Source organism: Sus scrofa, chromosome 17 (genome assembly GCF_000003025.6).
Source record: "Sus scrofa isolate TJ Tabasco breed Duroc chromosome 17, Sscrofa11.1, whole genome shotgun sequence".
Classification (NCBI taxonomy): domain Eukaryota; kingdom Metazoa; phylum Chordata; class Mammalia; order Artiodactyla; family Suidae; genus Sus; species Sus scrofa.
In genome coordinates, this window is record NC_010459.5 from 19,174,989 (window position 1) to 19,202,985 (window position 27,997).

General features: G+C 42.2%; 1 protein-coding gene across 3 annotated transcripts in view; it reads left to right on the top strand.

Moving 5' to 3' along the window:
- Positions 1-27,997, top strand: part of SNAP25 (synaptosome associated protein 25) — a 131,466-nt gene that overhangs the window by 78,874 nt on the left and 24,595 nt on the right. For all 3 annotated transcript variants that reach the window (XM_021078361.1, XM_021078359.1, XM_021078360.1), the window contains 2 exons: positions 18,111-18,246; positions 20,587-20,628. In XM_021078361.1, the coding sequence (XP_020934020.1) occupies positions 18,175-18,246; positions 20,587-20,628 (114 nt within the window). In that variant the 5' untranslated portion in view covers positions 18,111-18,174. The remainder of the gene's footprint in view (positions 1-18,110; positions 18,247-20,586; positions 20,629-27,997) is intronic.

Here is a 27,997-nt window from a genome sequence, read left to right on the forward strand (position 1 = left end):
AAGGTAGCATGAGGTGAGAAATAGTAGAACAGGACACCATGAGCACATGGGAGTCCAGAGGGGACCTTGACCCAGGTCACTAGTCTCTTCTGGAAGATGACACTTCTGCTCAATTCAGAAGGCTGGGTGGAAGCTGGCCAGTTGAACACGGCAGGGCAGGATTGGGAGGTGATATTGTGGCAAATAAAATAACAGGGATTTGGAGGATTACAGTAAAAGTAAGTAGGCAAGCATTTTCATTAGGTTTGCTCCTGAGGGAGCAGGGATTAATAATCATGAGATCTGATTTCCTGGAAAATGTTAAACCTGCTGCTACCTCCGAAAAGGAACACATAAATCTATTTGATGGGAGCCATGTTTGCATTTGTGATTAAAGCGGGCCAACTCTTTCTGGGTGGCTTTTGTGTTTCCATTTGTTGATCCACGAAATCTTTCATTTCCCATCATATCCCCTTGAGGGTCTAGTGAAGTCAACAGCGGGCCCAAAAAACCCCATTTGCCTCTAACACCTGCCTCCTAGAAAGAAAATTTATGGAAATTTTAGATATTTGTGCAGCTCCAGAAAAAGAAGTCTCAAATCTGGGGGAATGGAAAGAAGAGGAAGCTGGAGAGACTCAAGATGCAAATTCTCTATACACTTGTGTTCGCCAAGTCACTCCACCAGCACACACCAAATAAGAATGAATGAGAACCACAGTCTTGCTTTCTGCCATGGCTGCCATGACCTTCTAGAGTTCTACCATCCTTAGATGGATCAGACAGTAGGTGCCTTTACTTGCTCTCTGGAAGAGCCTGGGCATACAGGTTACATGTACCCATTCTTTTTTTTTTGGTCTTTTTAGGCCTGCACCCGCAGCATGTGGAGGTTCCCAGGTTAAGGGCTGAATCAGAGCTTAGCCTCTGGCCTATACCACAGCCACAGCAATGCGGGATTCCGAGCCGCATCTGTGACCTACACCATAGCTCACAGCAATTCTGGATCCTTTAACCCATTTAGCCAGGCCAGGGATCAAACCCGTGTCCTCATGGATACTAGTTGGGTTCATTAACCACTGAGCCACAATGGGAACTCCCATGGACCCATTCTGAGACACACAGTATGTCAAGGTTTCCAAAGAATCAAAACATAACTCTCCTATCAGCATAGGGTGCATATATGTCAAAGGTTCATTTACATCAATAGTAAGAGAACCAGTAGTCTAGGAAACCTCATTCGCAGCGTGTTTGAGGAACAATGATTTATATAAACAATCAGGAAAGGACTGTTGGAATAAATTTGTCCAGTTAAATATGAAACTGATTAATGTCCTATAGGACAGGAAAACTCTAACACTTAGGATTGTCTTTTCTACCAGACAGAAATTATTTGCCTCCCTACTGGACAAAAATTATTTGATCAGCTTTCTATAAAGTACCATCTAGGTTGACAGTCTGGTCACTAATTAAGAGTAAATAGTAAAAAAAAAATTGCAGGTGATGGATGTACTTATTACCTTGATCACAGTGCTGGTTTCACAGTGAGGTACATTTCACAAAATAGATCAGATTATACCCTTTAAATTTGTGCATCTATTATATATCAACAATGCCTCAATAAAGCTGTTACAAGAGAAAGAGAAAAAACAGAAGGCCAAACAAAGGCACATTCCCCTAGCAAATTAGTTAACCTTTGGGTGAACCAATTAGACAATTCTCTGGTATGATATAAAAGGGTATGATCGCCCTTTTGCTTTATTTCAAGTTTTGGATAATTTTTCATGACACTAATTAAAGCAACTTATTCTAAAAGAGAAGGGATTTATTTAGGTTTTGGTTACTTGCTAATTATATAACCTCAGTCAAAATATTTATACCTCCCTAAGGCTCAGGTTCTCCATCTGAAGCAATGAAGATAACAATAGCCTCCGATGTCATAGGTATCTAACTAGGATTAAAGAAATAATGCATGTGGAATGCTCAGCAGAACATCTGGTGCATATTATACGGAGGGCCTGGCAAATGTTCACTGTTTTTCATTATTGTTTCTAAAGAAGAAGATAGCTAAGGAGCCTGAATGAGACAATATAGTGAGTAGAAAGATGACTGACCAAGAATGAGGTTGTAAGGACAGTAAAAGCTGTGATCCTGACCATGCCACCTCCCTCTACCTTATCTTTCATTCCTCACCCATAAACTGTGAGCAGAGGAGTTGAGAGCCAAAGCAGGATCTAAGTTTTAACGTAGAATTCACTTACCAGGCCTTGACCCAAATCCAAATTGGAATTCTGGCCTCTTCTCATCCAGAATCAATTCATAAGCTCTTAGGACTGTCAGTCCACCAGCTGTAACCCAGTGGTCAAAGGCAAAGACAGTGGATTCAGGCTCTCTGTCTTCAGATCTCAACTCTGTGACTTACCAACTTTGGAAACCTGAGCCAATCACTCAACCCTTCTGTTCCTTGGTTTCCAATGGAGCCAATAAAGCCTCCCCCCCCCCACACACACACAGAATTTCTGGGTCTATTACGTGGATCAAAATGGGGCATGGCAGAGACCAAGTGCTCGGTGATCATTCCCTTATTATCAAGGCCTTTGAATGTGTGGCTGAGCAACCAAGGGTGCTGGACTCTTAGCAAAACTGATGAGTGTTGTTGAACTTCTCAGAGTGATGAAGGTTGAATACAAAATTTTTATATGCAGAACAGTTCCCCTTTGGTGTGTCATTCAGAAGCAACTCCCAAGGTGTTTTTGTGTTATTAACACTAGCTCTCTGACAGCTGCATATATAGTCTAATAACACGAAAAATTCTGTGATCTGCATGTCACACACACCCTGGGACTGGAGAAAATGTGTTGACTGCAAAGGGCCTGGCCCTGCAGGTTTCAGGGTGACCTGGGCAGGCATTCCCCTGCTGACTGGCAAGGTTCCCTGAGCAGGATGTGCCTCATGTCCCCACAGAGCCCACAGATGGCTTACCACCTGCTTTTGGCAAGATGACTTCTCTCTGGTTCTGGGGTACCATCGTGCCCAGGACTGCAAGCAGATCTGCCCCCCAGGAGTTCCTACAGCGGGCACTGTGGGTCCACTGTGAGATCCCCCTGCATCCCTTTTACCAGTTCTTTATGTAGCTTCTGCACGTTTTGCTGCTACGAGCAGCCTATGACTCCACCCATGCAGAGGGTTGCATGTGTGTAATCCGTTGAAGATTGCCCCATCCAGAAAGAGTTCCAGAAATGCCGGGGGGGGGGGTGTCTTTGTGCCCCTGGCCCATTCATTGGCTTTCATCCATAACTGACTAGTGTGGGCATCCAAAAGCCTAGCTCCCTTAGCGCATGCTCTAAGTTATGTTTTATACTCCAGGGTTCTCTGCGGGATGAGCTTGGCTTGCTTGCTTGCTTTCCCTCCCCCATCCCACTTCCTCCACTCCTGCCCTGGTCTCTGCTGAGAGCCTTCTCTCCTAATAAATCCCTTGCACCCGGATTCTTGGCTCAGGGGTGCCTCTGGGAGAAACCACTCCAGGATCACCTCCTTTTCTCCTTATTCTCACCTGTAGGGACGTGTCTCTCTGACCAGAACATGTGGAGCCCCAAAGAGAGGAAGGTCCAGGGGTTGCTGTGAGCAACTGGCCTCACCCTGAGCTATTTGTTTTGACAGTGCTTTGGGGACAGGAGGGGAAGCAGGTAAGGCAGGCTTGGAGCTTGCAGTGGGTGAACAAAGCAGCATTCCAAATCCTCCAAGAAAAAAAAATTGTGTCCCCAAGGCAAGGTGCCTTCTAGACAAACCTGCATCACTGGAGGCTTCTTCTCAGGCACTGGGAGTCCCAGAGCCTCAGGAACCTCTTCCAAACCAGAGGTAGCCTGCTCTGTGCCTCACTGGCTTCAGCAAAGTTCGCTTCCTCCTTGAGCTCAGCCACAGCCGGGGGTCTAGGCCTCCAACCATTTCTTTTTCTTTCTTTTTTTTTTTTTGGAGGGCGGGGGGGGGGGGGGGCACACTTGCAGTGTATGGAAGTTCCCAGGCCATGGATTAAATCCAAGCCACAGCTGCAACCTACACTACCCCTGCAGCAACACTGGATCCTTAACCCACTGCACCAGGTCAGGGGTCAAACTCGTAATGCCAGCCTTTCCTTTTTTGAAATAAGAAGATTGCTGAGACTCAGTGGGACTCCTCAGCCCAACCATCTGCCAGCTAAGGGCCCTGGAAATGACATCAAGGCAGCCCATATTCTTTGGCAAGAAAAAGACCTGAAAGTCTACCTGTTTGAATTTGACCATCACAACATCCAAGTAGGCCTTTGGGTGAACGTAATGTGACAGTGACCACCAACCAGCCAGCTTTCCAAAAGTTAGGATGGTCTCCTACAGACTCTTTGGTGCTGGAAAGTACCTCTAAATTTGATTGCTTAAAGGGCCATCAAGTGAGGCCTTCTTCCCTGGACACAGGTCTTTGGTTCTAGTCTGCCATCTTGTATGTATCCTTCAAATGAGGAAATAACTCCTTGATCTAGACAGAGGCTAAGTGGGAGAAGGTCAGTTGGTCAGGGTGAGCTCGTCTCAGTCTTGGAAACAGTAGAGACTGCGCGCACACACACACACACACACACACACACACACACGCACACACACCCTCCTCTGCCTTCTCAGTGTTGTGGAAATCCACTGAGACCAGCTATTCCTCTTTGTAACATGTGGTCACTAGGGGTCTGAACAAGGCCTGGAAATACAAGATGCACAGTGAAGGTTTCTCAGACTCAACAAAACTGACAAAGGGTTATAATGCTAATGAAGTAAAACTCATTTAAAAAACTGAGTAGATGAGTCTACCTTTCCTGGGGTTTAATAGAGGAATCTTGTGAGATGGGAGGGAGAGGTTTGTGTCCTGCTGTCATTGAAAGTGTTTCTGTGTTCTTAAGCAGCAATTAAAAATTCTGGCCTCCTTTTCTTTTGTGTAATGTGGTTGTGATAACTTCAGGCTTCTTGTAATGATCTTGAAGAGGACTATTGAGGCCCAAAACTGTAAGGATTATAGAAATAATATTTAAAATAAATGTATATAAATAAAAACATATGAGAATGGATCCTACTAAATTCAGAATTGGTAATAGGTCCATCTGGGACATTACATAGAAGAACCTTTCTTCATAAATAATGCAAGGGTATGACCAATATTGCAGAGGGAGAATATTTAAAGCAAAACAGATGGATTTAGGTAGGCCTGTTATTGGCAAAGCTACAAGCTGCTTGCAGACAGATTAAAGCCATTTTAGGGAGGACGAGATTCGAGTTGCTTTTCAACACCTAAGTATACTCTGAGTGAGCATTCAAACCAGAACTCACTCTCTCTTAGAAATAGTGATGTTTAAAATGGAGATAAGAAGACACTCAAAACAGTTTGTTAGTAGTTTAAACCTTCATGTGCCTCTGGGAGTCTCTCAGCCATTACAAAGCATGGTTAACTAATCTACATATTTTATTGTACACAATTTAAAGAATGAATCATTCCACAAAGGATGGTGAAAAAAGGGACTGTTTGGAAAAAAAAAAAAAAAAAAAAACATGAAGTTAGAGTTTTAACTGTTCTATATGCATGCTAATATAAATTTCAGCTGGATTAAAAAGTTAAATTAAAAATAGGCATTAAGGAAGTTCCTTTCGTGTCTCAGCAGTTAACAAACACAACTAGGATCCATAAGGATGCAGGTTCAATCCCTGGCCTCGCTCAGTGGGTTAAGGATCTGGTGTTGCCGTGAGCTGTGGTGTAAGTCGAAGACGTGGCTCAGATCCTGTGTTGCTGTGGCTGTGGCACAGGCCAGCAGTTGTAGCTCCAATTTGACCCCTAGGCTGGGAACCTCCATATGCCATAGGTGCAGCTCTAAAATAACAAATAAATAAATAAATAAATAAATAAATAAATAAAAGCATTGAGAAAGACTAAAATAAAATGAATTTTTGCTGCTATGTAAATATTTTATAAAAAAAAATTGAGGAATTCATCGGTTTAAAAGTATACATTGATAAGCTTCTGTAGGAAGCAATTTTGATAATATGCCTCAGGTGTCTTTAAAACATATTTTTGACCTATAAGTACACTCTCAGAAATAATCCAAGAAGTAGATAAAGTTTTTGTACAAATATGTCCATGGTAGTCTAACTTATAATGGCAAAAAAAAAAGAAAAAAGAGAGAAAAGAAAGAACACCATTAAATGTCTAAAAATAGAGATTTAAAAAAATTTAAAAATAGAGGATTCGCAAAATATATTACAACACGTTTATACAATGAAACACAGTAGAGTCTTATAAAATGGCATTTCAGAAAGTTAATGATTAATGAAAATTTTCAAAATACAATTTACTTTTAAAACAGGATAGCATATGTCAGTATGATCCTAATTTAAAGCTGAACACATATGTATTGATTCTAAGTTCAGTTGTTCTCAGTCTTGCTACAGTTAGAATTACCTGAAGACAGTATAAATCAGCTAAACTTAAATAAAACTTAAAAATGAAAAAAAAACAGTATGATGAAATAATAAATAAAGCAAGCTTCTGTAAATATTAAAAAAAAAAAAAAATTACCTGAAGAGCTTTAATGTCAACTGCTGCCTAGTGTGTTGCCTGGGCATCTGGATTTTTTAATGCCCTCCCCCCAGGAGATTTTAATGCATTCCCTCATCCACCCCAGATATGAGAAATTTTTTTTTAAGCTCCTCTTTACTCGGCATCCTAGGAGAACCTCTCAGCCTTCCAAAGCAAAAGAAGTTCATCAGTGGCTACTACAAATTTCCTGACATCATGCCCAAGGAAAAACTCACTTTTGGCTACTATTACAAAAAATTATCCAAGACTTGGAAATAAAGCAAAAGGACCGATACATGTTTAAGGAACCCACCCACCCAAGGATTATTTAATTCTCTTTGTTTGACTTACTGTTAATTTCTTTTTTTAATGTAATTTTATTTATTTATTTTACGGCTGCATCTGCAGCACATGGGAAGTTCCCAAGCCAGTGATCAAACCTGTGCCTCCTCAGTGACCAGAGCCATTGCAGTCAGATTCTTAACCCACTGCGCCACAACAGGAACTCCTGACTCACTATTAACTTCTGATCAGGTGCCAGACCCTGTGAAGGTACCACTTCATTAACATGCAGATTTTTGTGTGCTAAAGATTTAAACGATTTCTACTAGAAAATTTACAGTTTTATTGTGCTGTAAAATATAAACCAGTTTGGTATCTAATTTAGCAGTCTCCACCCAGCATTATTATATATGAATTACGTGTGAACCAGCTTTTTCATCTCGGTTTCCTCATTAATGAATTAAATAAATCTTTGACACATATTCCTCTGTATTTTCATGAGTCATATTTTTAATTTTTTGAAATTGTACCTTGAAATTATGCACGATCAAACACAGATTCAGTGATAGAAGGGAATGTTGGAAACTTATTGAGTGGGGATTTATCTGGCATGAACATCTTAGCATTTGGTCACAGGAAGCTTTCAGTCTTCCAATATTCTTAGAATATGGGGAAAAAAAAAAAAAAAGCCTGGGCCCTTAGTCCAAAGTGCTATCTATCTAACCTATTTATTTTGGCCGTACCTGCAGCATGCAGAAGTTCCTGGACAGGGATTGAACCCAAGCCACAACTATGACTATACCGAATCCTTAACCACTAGGCCACCAGGGAACTCCCAGAGTGCTTTTTTTTTTTTTTTTTTTTTGCTTTTTAGGGCCGCTCCTGTGGCAATATGGAGGTTCCCAGGCTAGGGGTTTAATCAGAGCTACAGCTGCCGGCCTATGCCACAGCCACAGCAATGCAGGATCTGAGCCACGTCTGCAACCTACACCACAGCTCACGGCAATGCCAGATCCTTAACCCACTGAGCAAGGCCAAGGATTGAACCCGCAACCTGTGGTTCCTAGTCAGATTCGTTTCCATTGCGCCACAACAGGAACTCCCCAGAATGCTTTTTAAATCCATTCCATGTTAATGTTAGTGAATGCCAAATCAAATAATTGAAGAAACCAAATTGATGCACTGGTTACTTATCTAAGCAACTGGAGATCTGGGTAAATCTAATTCTACAAACCAGTCTTCGGTTGCCAGACTTACACTGTCACTTTCAGAGACACTTTACCATTCATTATACGGAGCTCTTCTACCTTCAGCTGAGATTCTTGACACTTTGGCCAGACTTTTTTATTTTTTGTTCGCACTCTCCCTGTCAGGTACTTAATAATCTGTAAAATGCTAGAATGTAAGCTAGGAGCTTTGCTATTTAAAGAAATCTTACAGTGAATTCATTTCTAGAGCAAGTAATTTTCCATGCGTTTCCTAGCTTATCTGCTCAGTACGTTGGTCCATGATGAGTATATTTGGAGCAGGACTGGGTTTGAAAGTCCTGGCTGCTTCAAGGAGAAATAGAACAGAACTGTTATCTAAAGCAAAACAAAAAATTGTCTCCATCAGAGGTGAAAATTATGAAGGCCAGAACAAATGCCTGTGTTGTTTGATATGAGATCATCAGTGAATATAAGAAATAACATCTTAGCACTGGGTCACAGGAAGATTCCTTTTCTCCGATGTTCTGGCATGTTTGGTTCTCTCACTTCCATGTCCGTGAAGCAGACTTGTAAATGAATCCGCTTCCAGCTCTAAGTGAGATGTGGCTGCAATAACTTGGACCGTAGCACCCAGAAATATAGGTTGAACGGCCGGACCCGTTACTGAGGTTTGCTTTGACAGTGGTCAGGAGAAAGCAGAGGAGGATCATTTCTGCCCTTCCCTCCCTCTCCTGGTCAGTGAGTCCTCCGTGCTGGCCTCCCAAGTAAACAGTCAGGAACTGTTGCATAATACAAACCTCGGTGCTAAATATCCATTTGGCCACATTTGCAAAAGAGACAAAGGAAACATTGGCATTTTTGAAAAGGGGAAATTTAGGCATAATCAGTGTTGGTTGTGGCTGGCTGCCCTGTTGCACTTAAGAGTTGCCAAAGCTGGCTGCATTGAAATGCCAGGCCACCCCTGACCCAGGTCCCTAAAAAACAGAAACCAAGCCAAAGCTGCCAATCAGCCATGCCATCATTAATCCCAGAATAGCTTAGGGAAGGGGCTCATTGGGGAATCAGACTTCCCTTCTTAAAAGCAACCAGATCAGAACTGTACCTGTTTATACATCTAGATGTACAAACATAGAATTCCATTTAGGAATCAGATGGGGTGCAATGGTTTGGAAAATAAATAAGCCAAGCTTGAAAGGAATTGGACTCTAAGGGTGGTCAGTGCTGTTCCTCAGAAACACTAAGGAAGATAATGACACTTCTGCGAGCTGGTTAAAATAGTTGTCACCTGCGATGGTTCTGAATGCATTCACGGTGTTTATAAACCCAGCACATATTCCACCATAAAATATTGAGAAGGACATGGTGGGGAGAAAAGAAGGCTGCCCTCTCAGAACAAGATAGCTTCCTAAATGCTGGACATCCATGCACTTGCATTTCTAGATGGTTTTATCATAGAGACCCATTGGATGTATGCAAAACCCTTCAGCCTTATGTGATGCTGCACATGTATCCTCCCATTCTGGGCTCCTAAGAAGACCTGTGGTTTTGTCAAAAATGCAAATTCCAGGGGTTAACAAATTCTTAGTGGCTAACAAATCTGATTAGCATCCATGAGGATGCAAGTTCAATCCCTAGCCTTGCTCAGTGGGTTAATGATCCGGTATTGCTGTGAGCTGTGGTGTTGGTTGCAGATGCAGCTCAGATCCTACATTGTTGTGGCTGTGGAGTAGGCCAGCAGCTACAGCTCTGATTTGACCCCTAGCCTGGGAACCTCCTTATGCCGAGGGTGCAGCCCCAAAAAGCAAAAAAAAAAAAAAAAAAGCAAATTCCAGGGGAGTTCCCACCGTGGCACAATAGGTTACGAATCCAACCATAGCAGCTTCAATTTCTGTGGAGGTACAGGTTTAATCCCCGGCCCAGCACAGTGGGTTAAAGGATCCAGTGTTGCTGATCTACTGCATAGGTCACAGCGATGGCTCAGATATAGTCCCAAGAACTTCCATATGCCATGGATGCAGCCATAAAATAAAAAATATATATATAAATTTAAGGCAAATTTCAGGTCTACCTTCATAGATCTCCACAGGTGGCATGACTGTGAATCTGCATTTTAATAAGCAACTAAAAAAGTTTTAGATGCAAGGAGACCTCAGACCAAGAAGCCCTAGGTTACTTGTGACTTATCTGTGAACTGAGTAATCAATATAAAATTAATGTAAGATAGTAAATCTATTCATTCGTGGGCCATTTATTCTTCATAATTCTCTTCATTCAACTAAGAAACTTATTAAAACCAGTAATGAAAAGAGAAGGTGGTTGAATTTCAGGCACAAGAAGGGAGTGATGGCGTTCCCGTTGTGGCTCAGCGGAAATGAATCTGACTAGGATCCATGAGGACAAAGGTTCGATTCCTGGCTTCGCTCAGTGGGTTAAGGATCTGGTGTTGCCGTGAACTGTGGTGTAGATCATAGACACAGCTCGGATCCCACGTTGCTGTGGCTGTGGCATTGGCCAGCGGCAACAGCTCCGATTCAATCCCTATCCTGGAAACCTCCATATGCCAAGGGTGCAGCCCTAAAAAGACAGGGAAAAAAAAAAGAAGAGAGTAATGAGCCAAGTCTAGTCAACATTTTGAAGAACTTACACAACCATGAGCACAGTAGATTTAGGAAGTGACCCTTTTTAATGATAGAAGTATAAACAGAAACATGCTACCTGTTACCTGCTAAAATTATTCTTTGCACTGCTCCTGAGTCTAGCATTAAAACATGCACTTTATTTTTTATTTTTATTTATTTTTTGCCACACCTGCTGTATGTGGAAAGTTTTTGGGCCAGGGATTGAAACCATGCCACAGCAGTGACAATGCCAGATCCTTAACCCACTGAGTCACATGGGAACTCCAATGTGCCTTTAATTGTTATTTTCAGAAGAAGAATTTATTTGGACCATTCATATCATCTGCAACACTCAAAATCCTCACTTTTTTCTCCCCTTTGCACTCAATGATCTTAATAATAAGTGTTAGCTTTCACAGACTCTATTATTTGGGGAAGATGGAAAGTCTCCCCAAATCAGTGCTTTTTCTGATAAGCATCTTGTCTTTGTTTTCTGAATGACATACTTAATACTCATGGAAATCAACCAGTTTGTCCACCCTCCGAGTGTGGGACCCTTTTGTGAAACATTTAGAACCCATGAACCCAGGGAGCTTTCAGGCTGATTGGGACGCAAATGCTGCTGGGAGTCTACAGGTTGTGTCGAAAGGACAGAGTGAAGTAATGGCATGCAGTGCTACCGTGGAGGTTACAAGCTCCCAATGTGACCTGTCTGCCTCTTCCACTGCAGCTCTATGATCTTGGCTCTTTATCAAATCCACTTGTACTTCATCCTTTTCATGCTTAATTTGCAGATAGCACGGTTTAGGGCAGCCCTTCTCAAACGTAGGATGCTCAGTGAACTTGTGCAGTAGATGATCTGATTTAGCAGGTCAGATCAGGTGAAGCCTAAGATTCTGCGTTTCTCACGAACTCCCAGGTGAGGCTGATGCTACTAGTGTGGGGACTGCACTTGGAGTAGCAAAGGTTTGGGGGATCCTATATAAACACCTAAGTTTTACATAAAATTCCTAGTTTGATTCCTAGCCCATTACAAGTTCTCAATAAATGACTAATATTATGCCTAATATTTTGACAAGAGTTACATGACATAGAGTGTCGGTTAAATGAAGCTGATATTTTTCGTAATGGAGAAAGGTTGCTTTGGAGTTCCTGCTGTGGTGCAACAGGATCGGGGGTATCTCTGCAGCACTGGGATGTAGGTTCAGTCCCTGGCCCAGCACAGTGGGTTAAGGATCTGGTGTTGTCACAGCTGCACCATGAGTTGAAACTGTGGCTCAGATCTGATCCCTGGCCTGGGAGTTCCATATGCCATGGGGTGGCCAAAAAGAAGGAAAGGATGGAAGGAAGAGAGAGGGCAAGAAGGAAGAAGGAAGGAGGGAGGGAGAGAGAAAGAAAAGGAGGAAGGCAGGTAGGAAGGAAGGCTGCTTCACAGGATGGAGTTTCCTTAAAACACTAAATATAGTTCTACCATATGATCCAGCAATCCCAATCATGGGCAGAGAAAACCATAATTCAAAATCCCAATCCAGAGAAATCCCAGTCCAGAGAAAGCCATAATTCAAAAATATATATGCACCCCAAAGCTCATCGCAGCATTATTTATGATAGCCAAGCCATGGAAACAACCTAAATATCCATCAACAGAGGAAGGGACGAAAAAGGATGTGGTACCTATATATAATGGAATACCACTCAGCCATAAAAAGAATGAAATAATGCCATTTGCAGCAACATGGATGGACCTAGAGATTAACTACTAAGTGAGGTAAGTCAGAGAAAGACAAATATCATGAGATCACTAATATGTGGAACCTAATTTTATTTTATTTTATTTTTTTTATGGCCACACCTGTAGCATATGGAAGGTCCTGGGCCAAGGGGTCAAAGCTGAGCTGCAGCTGTGGCCTACACCACAGCCAAAGCAACACTGGGTCCAAGCCAAAACTTCGACCTCCACTGCAGCTTGTGGTAACTCTGGATCCTTAACCCACTGAGTGAGGCCAGGGATCAAACCAGCACCCTCACAGAGACAACCAGGAGGATATTTGTCCTTTTTGGCTACTTAACCTGCTGAGCCAAAACAGGAACTCCCTGTGAAATCTATGTTTTTTGTTTGTTTTTTTGTTTGTTTTAAGAATGTGTGAATGTAATCAATACCACTGCACTGTAAGGTTAAAATGGTGACATTTATGCGTTACTGTGTTTTTTACTGGCTTCGCCTATAGCACGTGGAAGTTTTCAGGGCCGGGGATGGAACCAGCACTGCAGCAGCAACTCAGGCCGCTGCAGTGACAACACCAGATCCTTAACCCACTGGCGCCACAAGAGAACCCCAAAATCTAATTTTTAAAAGATGCAAAAGAACCTATTTATAAAACATAAACTCGCAGATTTCAAAAGAAAGACTGCTTCAGGAGTTTCCTGGTGACCTAGCAAGTTAAGGATCTGGCACTGTCTCTGCTGTGGTTCAGGTTTGATCCCTGGCTCCAGAACTTCTGTGTATCATGGGTGTAGCAAGAAAGAAAAAAAAAGAAAGAAGGAAGGGAGGAAAGGCTGCTTCAAACCTAAGCCTAATTCTGATAATTCAGAATAATTAGGAATCTTAGGGACCTGTCTCAGCCGCAGTAACTGTGCTCACCATTCCCTTAGAATGGGCATTTGGGGTCTTCCATTGGCATTAACCTTAAGGAGAAATTTCAACCAGTAAAAATGATAGCATTTGATCACATCCTTATTCCTGAGATGTAGGTCTCAAATGAGGCTCGGATCCTGAGTTGCTGTCCTATGGCTGTGGCATAGGCCAGCAGCTATAGCTCTGATTCAACACCCTAGCCTGGAAACTTCCATATGCTTTGGGTCCAGACCTAAAAAGACAAAAAAAAAAGATAGTTTCCAATTTTTAATTAAAAGAAAAATAGCCACACAACTTGCTTTGAGAATAAATATGCTTTGAAAATTTGTTTTTGAAAAAGACCCGCTTTCCTGATCTGAAATTTATCTGTGTCAATAGAGTTAACCTCTAAGCCTATCCCCTAATATATGAAGTGGTGACATTAACAGTGTGCATACCACATGTCCTTTAAAATTTATATTAGGTTTTTTTTGGGGGGGGGGGGTATTTTTGTTTCTGTCTTTTTAGACTGCACATGCAGCATATGGAGGTTCCCAGGCTAGGGGTCTAATTGGAGCTACAGCCACTGGCCTACACCACAGCCACAGCAATGCCAGATCTGAGCTGCGTCTTCGACCTACACCACAGCTCACAGCAATGCTGGATGCTTAATCCACTGAGCGAAACCAGGGATGGAACCTGCATCCCCATGGATGCTAGTCAGATTTGTTTCTGCTGAGCTACAACAGAAACTCCAAGGTTTATATTAGTTTTCTATTCAAAATATTTAAAACAGTGCCCTGCAGAGAGTCAGCCCTCAATAAGTGTTAATGTGATTTTACTAATAATTAGGAGAGTTCCTACTGTAGTGCAATGGGATGGACCATGTCTCTTTAGCTCCAGGACACAGGTTCCATCCTAAGGATCTGGCGTTGCTGCAGCTTCAGCGTAAGATGTGGCCCTAAAAAGAAAAAAAGAAAAAAGAAAAGGTGGTCCAGGAAGGAAGCACAAACCCCATCACAGGAAGCTCCAGGCAAAGGCAATTCTCGAGACAAATTCAGAGAGAAAAATACACCGCACCCTGTATCTGCCTATAGCAAAGAAACGGTACCCTGCGAACAGGAGATGCTTTAAGAATTTGTTTAAATTTATTTAGCCGAGGCATCAATAAGTTTTTGTTTGTTTGTTTGTTTGTTTGTTTTTGCATAGGACCAGAGAGTAGATATTTTCAACTTGAGAGGGCCAGGTGGTCCCTGACCACCATTCAGCTCTGCCATGGTGACCTGAAAGGACCATGGATGGTAGGGGAGTGAATGGGTGTGAGCATGCTCCAAGAAAGCTTTATTATGGACCCAGACCCTCAAATTGTATGTGCTTTTCACATGTATAAAATATTTTTCTTCTTTGAGTCTTCTTAACCATCTTAAATTGTAAAAACCATCCTCTGCTCCCAGCCAGTACAAAACAGGCAATCATCTGGATTCGGCCATAATTCCCTGGAGTCACTGGTGAAGCCCACTGTTTCCCCACTTTATATAACTGCAGGACCTTGCCCCTTGACCTTTATATGACCCTTGTCACCCTACCCCTCCTGGTGACATGTATTGTTAACATATTGTTAACACAGGAATGTTGATACATTCCAGGGGAGTGTCCTATAGAGGAGAACTACTCAAAGTACTGTCTTTGAGCCAACAGCATCAGCATCAACTGCCAACTTACTAGAAACACAGACTCTGGGACCCCATCTCACATAGCTGACTCAGAATCTCTGGGTAGCAATTTGTTTCCACAAGGTTTTTGGTGATTCTGATGCCCCTGGAAGTTTTAGAAGCTCTGCCCTGGACCACACCTGGAAAATTGCTGTCTAGAAACATCAAGTGCCACCTAGGAGTGTCAGAACAGCCCCTTCATTCATTCAACAAGCCAGTTAACGTGAATTGAACACCTACTAGGAGCCAGATCCTTTGCTAAACACCGGTGATTTGAGATAATTAATAGGATACTGTCGAGCCCTTAATGGACTGGGAGATAGTCTTACATCAGAGCCCCAGGGAATAGTTTTGAGTGGTTCTGCTTCTAATTTCCTCGCTTAACAAGAAGACTTTGCTGGCTGGGGCCACACCACCAGCTGGAGCGGCACGCAGGATGGAGGTTACATGTAATATGAGTGCAGTGTTGCATGCCACCCATATATTAAATGCCCTTTCACTTTGAGCATCTTTTCAGCCACTGAAATGACTGCTAATCTACATCACTATGCTTCTTCAGGTGCTGCCTCTTAGAATGCTACTATGCATGGGTTTGGGGTTTGTTGGGACAATTTATCTAATACTAGCAATAAACATCCCAACAGAAGACCTGAAGGTCATTTCCTGCCTTCACTCCCCCTTTTCTCACCAGGAGAGAGAGCACTGCTTTTTAGCTTTGAAATGCTGTGCATTTGAGATCTGTCAGATTCATCAGCCCCCCTCCCAATCCCAGGCATACCTCCACCCTTGAGAGCAAGGACAAACAAGTGGCAGCTCCTGGGGGGTGGGGGGAAGACTGTGAAAGGAGTGCCACTGTGCCAACCACTCATCAGCCAGGTCCTTACAGGTGACCATATGTTTAAAGATAGGTGTCCCCACAGCTGATCTTCAAGTGCTAAGAATAGCAACTTTGAGAGGCGAGACACACGAGGGTGTGTGTGTGTGTGTGTGTGTGTGTGTGTGTGTGTCTAATTAAGACAGCACGCACACATCCATCAGCAAATAAAGGAGTAGGGAATAGCAACAGTACCACAGGTCTGAAAGCACACAGTTCACTGCCTTCTAACAAATTGGTCTATTAAGAAAAAAGGTCAGTTGCTTGCTTAGACTGAAGGAGGAAGTTCCCCCAAGGAACCCAGCAGCAAAATACAAAGACGGAGAGCAGGGTGAGAAGGCACTCCTGTTTGTCTTCGCTTGCAAGTCCTAAGAGAGTTAGTTGCTGCTTAGAGACTGGAGACTCAGGCCCTCTGCTGGTTTCCCTGGTTTCAGGCTTCCATGGATGCTGGGCTCTGCAGCAACATGGATCCTGACCAGCTGTCAGTAAAGGAAAGCTAATTAACAAATACTAGATTTGTTCCACTCTTAGAAAAGGGAACAGACTTACCCTCAATGAGCGAGGCTTTCTGAATTTTAAGCCCCCACCTCCTTACAAACCAGGTTAATCAGAACTTTCTATAATACATGCCCCTCAACAAGTCTGTGAGATTTGTATTATTTGCCTTGTGGAGAAAACTGACTCAGAGACAACAATAAACTTGCCTAAAGTCACTCAGCAACTGAGTGCCATAGCCAACAGTCCAGTAGTTCTTTGTGACCTCAAAAGCTACAAGCTACCAGCTACTTAGCATTTCTGCTGGTACACTGTTTTATCTTGGGTTGGGGTGGGGGGCAGATCCCAGTAACTCAGAGGAACATTTCCGCTCATCTCAAGGTTCAGAAGAGACTTGGTATAAATTTCTTCCAATTTCTATTTCCTAGATCCCTAATTTTTAAAATGGAGACCAGTGTTTTTATAAAAGGCAAAGCATTTAAAACTCTCCAACATCTCATGGATACATATTCTAGTAGCCAGAATGAAGGGAGGGAGGGAGAGAAGGGGACCAATTGGCCCTGGAGGGAGCTAATTCCGGTTACCTGTAATTTGCATCACATAGGATTTCAAGAGGGTAGCCTCCCAAAATGCAACGGTCATTTCTTGGCCCATCCTTCTTTGGAAAAATTCCTGTTGCACACCTCCTTAAGCCCTTTTGGCACCTCTGATAAAAACTGAAAGAGACTAAAGATGTTCTGTCTTTTGCTTCTAAATGCCTCTAAACACAACGGAATACTACTCAACAGCAAGAAGGAATAAACGATTAGTTCATTCTACAACTTGAATGAACATTAAAATGAGTATACTAAGTGAAAGAAGCTAGACAAAAAAAAAATACATACTGTATCATTCCATTTCTATAAAATTCAAAAAAATGCAAATTAATTTATAGTGACAGAAAACTGATAAGCAGTTGTCTTGACATGGGTACAGTGAGATGGGATGGAGGGGTTGGCAGGATTACAAAAGGCACGAGGAAACTTTGGGGGGTGATGGATATTTTTTTGTGTGTGTCTTTTTGTCCTTTTAGGGCCACATCCGTGGCATATGGAGGTTCCCAGGCTAGGGTCTAATCGGGGCTGTTGCTGCCGGTCTATACCACAGCCACAGCAAAGCCAGATCTGAGCTGCATCTGCGACCTACACCACAGCTCACAGCAATGCTGGATCCTTAACCTACTGAGCAAGGCCAGGGATCGAACCCGCAACCTCATGGTTCCTAGTCAGATTAATTTCCACTGCACCACGACGGGAGTTCCCTGTTTTTATTCTTAATTGTGGTCATAGTTTCCTAGAAGTATTCATCTGTCAAAACTTCTCAAATTGTATGCTTCAAAGATGTGGGATTTATTGTATGCCAATTATACCTCAATAAATCTGTTAAAAAGAAAATACAAATAATTAAAAGGAGGTTAAAAGTGTTCTAACTCTAAACCACATCCTTCCTTACCAGCTTTCCAAACACTTAGGTGGTGTGTGTCTTTAAAAATGCTTCATAGGTAGACAGGTATCTATCTCCATTGTAAAGCAGGCAGATAAGCATTGGCTTTTGCAGCAATAGCACAATTCTGTTGACTCCAGTCTGGGTATGGCTTCCAGCCCAGAAGATGGGTTAAGTCATGGAAACAGAGTGTGGACCTTTTAGATCTTCCCTATCTGAGCACACATGCACCCATATAAGCTCTCACTGTTCGAATCTGTTTCTTTCCAGGTTCTGTGTGCAGACCCATCCCTGACCCCCAGGCCCAGGCGCCCCGCCACCCCCCACCGCTACCATGGCTGAAGACGCGGACATGCGCAATGAGCTGGAGGAGATGCAGCGAAGGGCTGACCAGCTGGCTGACGAGGTGAGGGATGGAGACCTGGGAAGGGAACAAAAGATGGGGAGCTGTTGTAGTCTGTCTTATTGAGGTGGAGGTGGGAAAAGAGCTTCTTCTCATGTCTTAAAATACAGGAGGACTGTGACTTTAATTTTCTGTACCCCCTCAGGCCTCTGCAGGCAGGAATAACTTGATTATAAAATCTGCATGCAGATCAGTGACTTAGATCAAACTCCCAACTTCTAGAAATCTAGAGAAGTCAGGAACTTCTAAGAAGAGCAATTTCTTTGGGTGTCTTACAGCCAGCCTTGTGCTGGAGATGGCTTAATCTTGAGAGGTTGTTCCATTGTCCAGAACTTCGTAAGGTGGTATTAAAATTGAGTTATATGGAGTTCCCATCATGGCTCAATAGAAACAAATCTGATTAGTATCCATGAGGACACAGGTTCTATCCCTGGCCTCGCTCAGTGGGTTAAGGATCCAGCATTGCTGTGAGCTGTGGTGTAGGTGGCAGACGCTGCTCAGATCTGGTATTGCTATGGCTGTGGTGTATGCCAGCGGCTGCAGCTCCAATTGAACCCAGCCTGGGAACCTTCATATGCTGTGGGTGCGGCCCTAAAAACCAATAAACAAAAAAATTGAATTATATATGGGAGTTCCCATTGTAGCTTAGCAGTAACAAACCCAACTAGGATCCATGAGAATGCAGGTTCGATCCCTGGCCTTGCTCAGTGGGTTAAGGGTCTAGCGTTGCCATGAGCTTATGGTGTAGGTTGCAGACTTGCCATTTGATCCCTAGCCTGAGAACTTCCATATGCCACACATGTGGCCCTTAAGAAAAAAAAAAAAAAAAAAACTAAAAAATTGAATTATATGAACTTAAAATCCAATGGGTTATATATTAAATTTAAAGATAGTAAATACTCTTCAGTTCTCATTACATCTTAATGATCTTACTGTTATCTGTGCTTTCAAAGTTCCTGGCATGTGTTGTGTCTGTAGAATGGTGTGTTCCTGTGAACCTCCCTGAGTTCACCTTCAGTGGCACCACAGTGTAGTTAGAAATCAGACAAGGAAGGAGTACTTATACCATGGAATCTGCAAACACTGCAAATCAGGCTTGACCTACTGTTTTGTGGAAAAGTATTAAATGTAAAAAGGATGCCCCCATCAATAACACAAAACATGGAGAAAATCTTCCAGTATTTAGAAACTATGATTCTCTTCAGCAGAGAAGCCACTTGCATCATTGACAAATGAGTAAAATTCGAACCTGTGTCTTTATGCTTTCACTTTCCTTTCATTCAGTAACGTATGTGGGGACATCAACCAGCCTTCATGCCAGAACTACATTCGTTCTGTGCGTGCTTAGCTGTGGATGCAAGAGTTCACCAAAAATGTACAAAAGCTTCCTGTGAGAATCAATTGGCTATATATGGAATTTACAATAAAGCGTATTGTGTATTTTATTATTATTTGTAAATTTTGTGCAGTTCATCCTTTGTATCATTAACATAATGCACACACGCGCACACACTTTTTTTTTTTTTTTTCTGGAGAGCCGGTTGTTAAACATTTACCAGCAAACCACTGCTTACAGCCATTCTGTTTCAAAAAGCAGCCTGCTGACAGTTCTTCCAGGAAAGTGAATATTCTTCATGTTTCTACAAACTCTTGTCCAAAATGAGTTTGTCACTTAAAAGCACAGCTTTGAGAAATCACACTGGTTTCTGGATTCTAGTAATTTCAAAGGAACTGAGAGAGGAAAAAAAAAAAAAAGGACCACACTGTGCCCTGGGGACCGAGGCTGAATTCATTTTTTCTTATCTAAGAATGAAGATAATTATTACAGCTGTCTCCTATTGGCTAGTTATTTCAAACACACTTGATTTTTTTTTCCCACCCGAGGGCAACAATTTAATTTGCACTGATAAGAACTTCCAATTGTGTTTCTAGGAGCTTTGTAAGAAACCCCATGGTCAATTCATCTCAATTCATGAAAAATTATGTTTGTCTTTAAAATTCCATATTCCTGGTCAAGGGAGGCCAAATTAGTCCTCTGAGTATTTGAGATAATTTTTCATGCATCCTGCTTGTGCAAAATTATCTTTTCCAGATTACTTTGTCTTTGATATCAAGATCAGCTTCATATGGTTTTGATTTTGTGACAATCAGCTTTAATGTAATTGCTTTAGGGAATCTGATTACGTAGAAAACCTGATAGGAAAGAGATTGAAGATGTGTTTCGGTTACTAAGTTCAAAGAACATGTAATAACAACCCTTTGTGTTTCTCAAGTGAAGGAAATTTTTCTGATTTCCCAGACCTTTGGATCCTGCACTCATAATGTTTATGTTTTTTGTCTTAGTCGCTGGAAAGCACCCGTCGTATGCTACAACTGGTTGAAGAGGTAAGGAGGTGACTATTTTAAGACGAACTAATCCTTTTGGCTGACATAGTCTTTGCTAGACCCTACTGCCCTTCCCTTGGCCATGATCCCATTGACTCCACTGCGAATGTAGCTACCAGAAAGCCACATAATGAGGGAGGTGTTATATTTAAGTTGCCAGGTAGCCATCAACATATTCGCTCTCCCCCAACTCCTCCTCCCCAGCCCCGGCTATCTTCACAGTCTGAGAAGCAGAAGAGGATGTTTTCCAAGTAAATAAATGCTCCCAAGAAATCACAAAAGCAAATCAGGGCGATTCTTAATATACAAAAGAATTATCTACATAAATTCCTCATTGTACTGATTTTGATGCCTCTAAATTGCATCTCACATTGGCATTCTAACTTTAACCACATATAGGACTTGTAAAAATACGTATCCACAGAAGCATAACATTTTCAGAAATTGTTACATTGAGAGCCAGGCACTAAAATTCATGAAATAATAGGAAAATTCTTTCATACAGGGAAACATCAAGTCTAGTCACGTAAATATAGAAGCTCTTTTATATTCCTGACTCCGGACGGAACATCCATTTGCAAGGCATGGTTAATGAATCCCCAACTATTTTTAAATGGGTAAAATAGGGCAGATAGCAATAATGGAATCAAAAAGGCATTTGCAATAACCTCGCTCATTCCAATTTGGGAGAGCAGCAGTCAACCAGGAAGAATAAATGGATTAATTGAACTTGTCCACTGGGAGAAATGAAGTGGAAAAAGAATGGGGTGAGCTATATTTATCTTACCCGAATAAAACAAGCCTAATCGTTTGTATTCAGTAAGATCCCGTTTTAACTATGCTTTGAAAATGCTTATCAATGTATAAATCCATGCGTGGTTATCACCTTCAGAGATCTTGGGCATTTTCTAGCAGAATGATTAAATGAGCCCACTTGCCTCATGCTACTGTAAATTGCTTATGCAATGAGATGAAAGGAGAAAAAGATTAACTGCATAAGGCTAAAAGGAAGGGCAGACACCTCTCATCCTAGAGAAGCCAACATTTCCCCTTGTTTTGCAGTTTCAGCATCTCAGCTAAGGAGGAAATATGGCTAAAAATGAATTGTCACAGGAGGGGGAGGGGAAGGTGGCAACAAGAGCCCCGAGGGCATGAGGAAGGGTGGGGGTAGGGCACTGAACGAAATCTTTTATCATGAAAAATGACAGTTTGAGCCTGCAGTGTAACACAAATTGACCCCCACAGGAAGGCTGGCCAGCAAGGGGCCCTCGGCAGCATAGGAAAGCAGCCTTTGCTCTCTTAATGAAGAGAAATGTTTTCTTTGCTCTATCCTGGGAACACCACTCATGCAGAAATACTTGAGAAGCAGAAGGAGGCAGAGATTCTAAATCTAAGAGTGCTGGTGAGGTTTTTGGAATAAGACGCATTGCCCCTCAACCTGTCATGAACATAAGTGAAAGGAACAAATCTGAGTAACATTCCCACTGGAGCTCTCATGGCGACCTGCAGGAAGAGAGCCCAGAAATCAGCTGACATCCTTATCTTGGTGCATCTTTTTGACCTTCAAGCTCATGTTTCATTTTCATTTGTATGTCTGCACGTGTGGAGCAAATTTCTAAACTATCACCCGTGTGCCCACCTGTGCAAGGATGAGACACTACCTAAAACATGGAAAGTGAAGGAGAGAGACCTTCAGCACACCTTTCCCAACTGGCCCCTCCCCCATCGGAGTCTTTGGGCCGTGTACACTTCCTTTTTTGTCTTCTTAAATTGCAGGCAGTGTCAGCCAGTCTGAGAAAGGAGTGTCTGCTCTCATTTATTCTGGAGAAAAACATCTTGAAAGCTCTATTGAAATAGGATTCTCACATCATACATTTTTGTTTTTCCTAAAGTGTTTCTCTATCAAGCATGAAGTTGCATCTTAGAAGAGGGAGTGAAACAGATGGAAGCTATCTCCTACTTCTCATAAATGAGAGGAGGCTATTAGACTTTCCATCCTCAGGAAATTATGCACAAGGCATGATCAGACTTGAGCGATTGCTCTTACATCCTCCTGGGTTATTTTATATTGATGGTCAAACACCTCTTGTGTCTAGGGCATTGGCTAGGCAGATGCTATTCTGCCTTTCCACCAGGAAGGAAATTCTCTTTCAAGAGAATCAGCATTAAATATTCATCAAGGGCAGAAATCATTTGGAAAAATCTCAGCATTGAAATACCGGGATCTTACTCGTGATCCCAAAATGTATCAGTGCTGTGCAATTTGAATTGAGTTGAATGCTTATTGAAATTCGGTCTCAAAGACAGGAAAGGTTACTCCACTCACTGTGAAGCCTCCCTAAGGCAAACAATCCCACTTTCCGTAGAATATAGGACTTTTGGCCATCCCTCATGGATTTTATAGTGTAACAGAGTAGAAGGCATGGAGCTTGCTTTTTAATAGAAGCCATTGTTGGCGTTTCAAGGACGATATAAAGTTACACAGAGGTTGGTGGAGAAAGTTCAGAAAAGCTGAATACTGTACACAGGTCAAAAGATTAGAAATCATCTAGCACATAGTTTACAGCCTGGAGTTGGAAACTGGCTCTTTTGATGGGTACATTTCAACAAATATTTATAGAGGTAAAGGGGTAGATGAAAACGATATCAGACAGGAAAACATACGAAAATAGCTCTCCAGGGAGTTCCCGTCATGGCTCAGTGGTTATCGAATCCGACTAGGAACCATGAGGTTGCGGGTTCGACCTCTGGCCTTGCTCAGTGGGTTAAGGATCCGGCATTGCTGTGAGTTGTGGTGTAGGTCACAGACACGGCTCGGATCCTGCGTTGCTGTGGCTCTGGTGTAGGCTGGTGGCTACAGCTGCGATTAGACCCCTAGGCTGCAAACCTCCATGTGTGGCAGGTGAAGCCCTAGAAAAGGCAAAAAGACAAAAAAAGAAAAGAAAAGAAACTCTCCAAGTTCAAGGCCACACCCGTCTCAGGAGCACAGAGAATTCTGGAAGGAGAGTCGTGATTGTATTCTCAAAGAGAGAATATTGGATTCCAGGTCAAAAGTTAACAAACTGCGGGAAATGAAGGCTACCTCGTTAATGCTTTGGACTATGAAACTAAGTCAGGAAAAGCCACAGGGCAGGGTAATTTAAAAGCCCATACAGAGCTTTCTTGGAGTGCTGTCTACTGAGGATTTCCCAGTGTTTCACGGGTGTTTTGGCATCTTTTCTTCTAATTCCAACTGATCATCTTTCAAGACACTTTGGCCGCCAGAAGAAAATTCGTATTCTAAAGCAATGTCTTTGTTATGCCAGACTTGCTCTAAAAATGGAAAATTCAGGCTGGGCTTTCCGGTAGGCAGATGTGGGGGTCTTTTGCAATTCTAGAAGTTAAGAGAGTTCGTGACTATCCTAGTTTTAGCTCAGATGTATTTATTCCACTTTGGGGAAAGCATTTCAAGACGACAAAAGAAAGACTTTCAAATGTTCTGTAAACATGGTCTCTGTTCATCAGTGAAACAAACCTGTAACAATAGAGAAATAAAAAGTAAAAAGAGGAAGTTCCCCAGTGTTGCAGTGGGTTAAGGATCTGACATTGCTGCAAGTGTGGCGCAGGTCACAACTGTGGCACCGGTTCGATATTTGGCCGGGGATCTTCCATATGCTGAGAGTGCAGCCAAAAAAAGTAAAAAGAAAGAAATGAAGAGAAAAAATCCCAGACATCTTCAATTCCCCCTGTTCATAGGTAGACAAGTTTCCCAGGAATCTCAAACAGGAACCAAGCTATTGAGCTAAGACGAAAATAGAACCTCTTTCACTTCTAGCTATTGAAACATAATACTCGTTAAGGAATCAGAGAAAGTAATATTCTGCCTCCGCCAAGGTATCATCCCCATCCCCGCCGTTCTCTTGCTCTCCCAGTTCCCTCAAAGAACAGTCCAGTTGTTTTGATCAAAGCAGTCAGCAAAACAGAGGAGCCAAATATGAATTCTAACATTTATTGAGAACCTGCTATGTGCTCAGAGCTATTATCATCAAGCATATATTATCTGATTTAACCCTTGTAGTCACCTTTGACTACTGCTTTGCTCTGTTTTACCAAGGAGGAAATTGAAGTCCACCCTGAACAAGTAACTTGCTAAGACACACAGCTGCAAATGGCAGAGAGGAAGTACGAACCCAGTCTACCTGATTCCAGGGTCTGAATTCTTATTCACAGCACTTCCCTTCCACCAGCAACTCTCATAATATTTAAATATCCTTCTTGAGAATTTCACAAAAAGCAAGAGGATCTAAGAAAACAAACACAGCAGCTCATTCTAAACTAATGGAGTTTCTGCACAAATTAAATCCTTTATCTCAGTTTTTGAATCACGACATCCCCTACAGTTGAAATTTTACAAGGCTTTACATTCTGTAACTCATCTTTTTAAGTCCTGAGAAGTGAGGAAGCTGTTTCTCTCCCTGTCTGACAGCTGGAAAAGCTGAGACAGAGAACAGGTGACTCTAGAGCAATAGACCTGCAAAGATAAGTCTAGGATTCAGAATTGCTGACTTCCAGATGCCAATTCTGTCCACTTGTCCAAATCGTTTCTCACTTTGTGGAGTTGAGAAGCCATGCATTTTTCTGGCCCTTACCTTAGTGCTTAGAGCAGAATGGAGGCTCAGTAACCTCACTAACCTTAGTGAATGAATGAATAATTGAATGAATAAATGAATGAACGAGTCAGTGAACGAACCTAGCAACTACCCAGTCTTACTTTGCATCTCTACCCTTATCTTAAACATGGGGAGCATCCTGAAAGGTCTAGTCACTATTACATAATCTCATGACTAGCTGTCGGCTGAGCTAAGAACGTAATCGAGCAGTCCTGACTCCCAGATCTGTGCTCACTGCCTCTGTTCTCCCCAGATGAGGCACACTCTTGATTGTTCTGTGTATCATTCCAGCACTGAAACATTTAGCAGCAAATTAAACCAATAGGAAATTATCCTTGCAGGGCTCCATCTAAAGTAACTGGGCATGGCAGAAAGGGTAAACAGGTGAGAGCTGGATTGACTAAACTGAAATCACTCACCTGTTCCCTACCCAATGTCCGTAATAGAATGGAACAGGGATCTCACACATGTCCTTGAGCTGGGTCCTCAGAGGAGAAAATGTTCTCTGAGATGACTCTGTCCTTTATTGGAACTTCCATGTGTCTCATCCATGTGCTTGAATGAGCCATCTGCTTTTTACAATTCCTTCTCATAAGCAACGGCTACAATTTGCAGAAAAGGGGCACAGACATTATGAAAATATAGGCTAGTGTAGATGAATGTCTATTTACAACACACTGACGAAAAAGATGTTGAAAAGTCTTCTGGGGTCTAGAATCATGTTGCTCCATGCGTGTCCCTGCACCAGCCAACATGGACGAGCTTGTTCAAAATGCAAAATCTCAGGCTCTACCACAGTCCTACTGAATCAGGATCTACATTTTAACAAGATGTTTCCCATGCAGGGGATTTGTGTGCAAATTATTAAAATTTGAAAGTAGTGTTCTAGAAGCTTCTCATGCTAGTCAATAATGATGATATTTTTAGTTTGCCCAGATATCTTGATGTTGACGCATTTTGTGAAGGTATTTATTTTATAAACCCTGTTGTAACGCTAACTACAATCACTGGCATGTGCTGCATGTTAATTCATTGAATTCACATGACAACTCAATGAGGTATGAACTGTCACGACCACTGTATGACAAATGACAGAACTGAGGCACAGAGCAATCAAGACATTTGCCCGAGGTCCCACAGCCAGGATTCCAGGGCAGAATCTAGCTCCAGAATCTGTGTTGTTAATAACTCCTGACATCATCCTGAGCCATCACTCTCCAAACCACACCCTGACTTTACTCTGAAGCTTATTAAAATGTGTTCAAAAGCAAAATAGGCTTGGAGTTCCCATAGTGGCTCAGTGGTTAACGAATCCGTATTAATTGGTGTTTCAAGGAAAACTCATGGTGGTGCCTAGAATAAATTCCAAAATAACATACCTCTCATGGCCTCATTTATTTTCCACTGACTATTTTAAACTAAGAGAGATGTTAGTGGAGGTAAACCAAAGGTTTCGGTTTTTTTTTTTTTTTTTTTTTTTTTGGAACAGTATTTTAACAATTAAATTCCAATAGTGCCTTTAAAAAACAAAATATCAAATAGTTTCTGTGACCTTTTGTAAATTTACCATTTCAGAGAATGGGTGCAGTTAATTCTCCTGCACAGACAAGCCTATTTTGCCTTTTTTTTTTTTTTTTTTTTTTTTGGCCTTTTTGCCATTTCTTGGACCACTCCAAGAAACAGCATCTGACTAGCATCCATAAGGACTCAGGTTTGATCCCTGGCCTCCATCAGTGGGTTAAGGATCCAGCATTGCCATGAGCTGTGGTGTAGATCACAGATGAGGCTCGGATCTGACATTACTGTGGCTGTGGTGTAGGCCAGTGGCTACAGCTCCGCTTTGACCCCTAGCCTGGGAACCTACATATGCCACAGGTGTGGCCCTAAAAAGACGAAAGAAAGGAAGAAAGAAAGGAAGGAAGAAAGAAAGGGAGGAAAACCCCAATTAATCCAATGCCATTTAACACTGATTAATAGTCACCCTGTAAAATGGGAGGTTTTAACTAGTTAGAATTCCTGGAAATGATGATTCCTCAGTTTAAGAAATGTAAATATCTCTGCCTTTTCTTCCATTCGCCAACTCACTCCTCTCCACCAAATCATTCAGGGCTGTTTGATTCATTTAGATCATAAGAAATGAAATGTAGGAGTTCCCGTCGTGGTGCAGCAGAAATGAATCTGACTAGGAACTATGAGGTTGCAGGTTCGGTCCCTGGCCTCACTCAGTGGATTAAGGATCCAGCGTTGCCATGAGCTGTGGTGTAGATCGCAGACTCAGCTCGGATCCCGAGTTGCTGTGGCTGTGGTGTAGGCTGGCAGCTGTAGCTCCGATTGGACCCCTAGCCTAGGAACCTCCATATGCCATGGGTGTGGTCCTAAAAAGCAAAAAAAAAAAAAAAAGTGAGAGGTACAATGCCTTTTACAGACTTTTCCTCAACAACAACAACAAAAAAACTGCACTAAAGCTTGTGGATGAATTATTTTCTCGCACCATATTACAGTGCAGAATTTTAAACTTCATTAGAAAAATCTCTAGCATAACATTATCAATCAACTATGCTTTAATTTTAAAAAAGAAGAAAGAAACAGAGTTCCCATTGTGCCTCAGCAGGTTAAGAACCCAACTAGTATCCATGAGGATGCAGGTTCCATTCCTGGCTTTGCTCCATGGGTTAAGGATCTGGCATTGCTGTGAGCTGCAGTGTAGGCAGGCCTGCTGC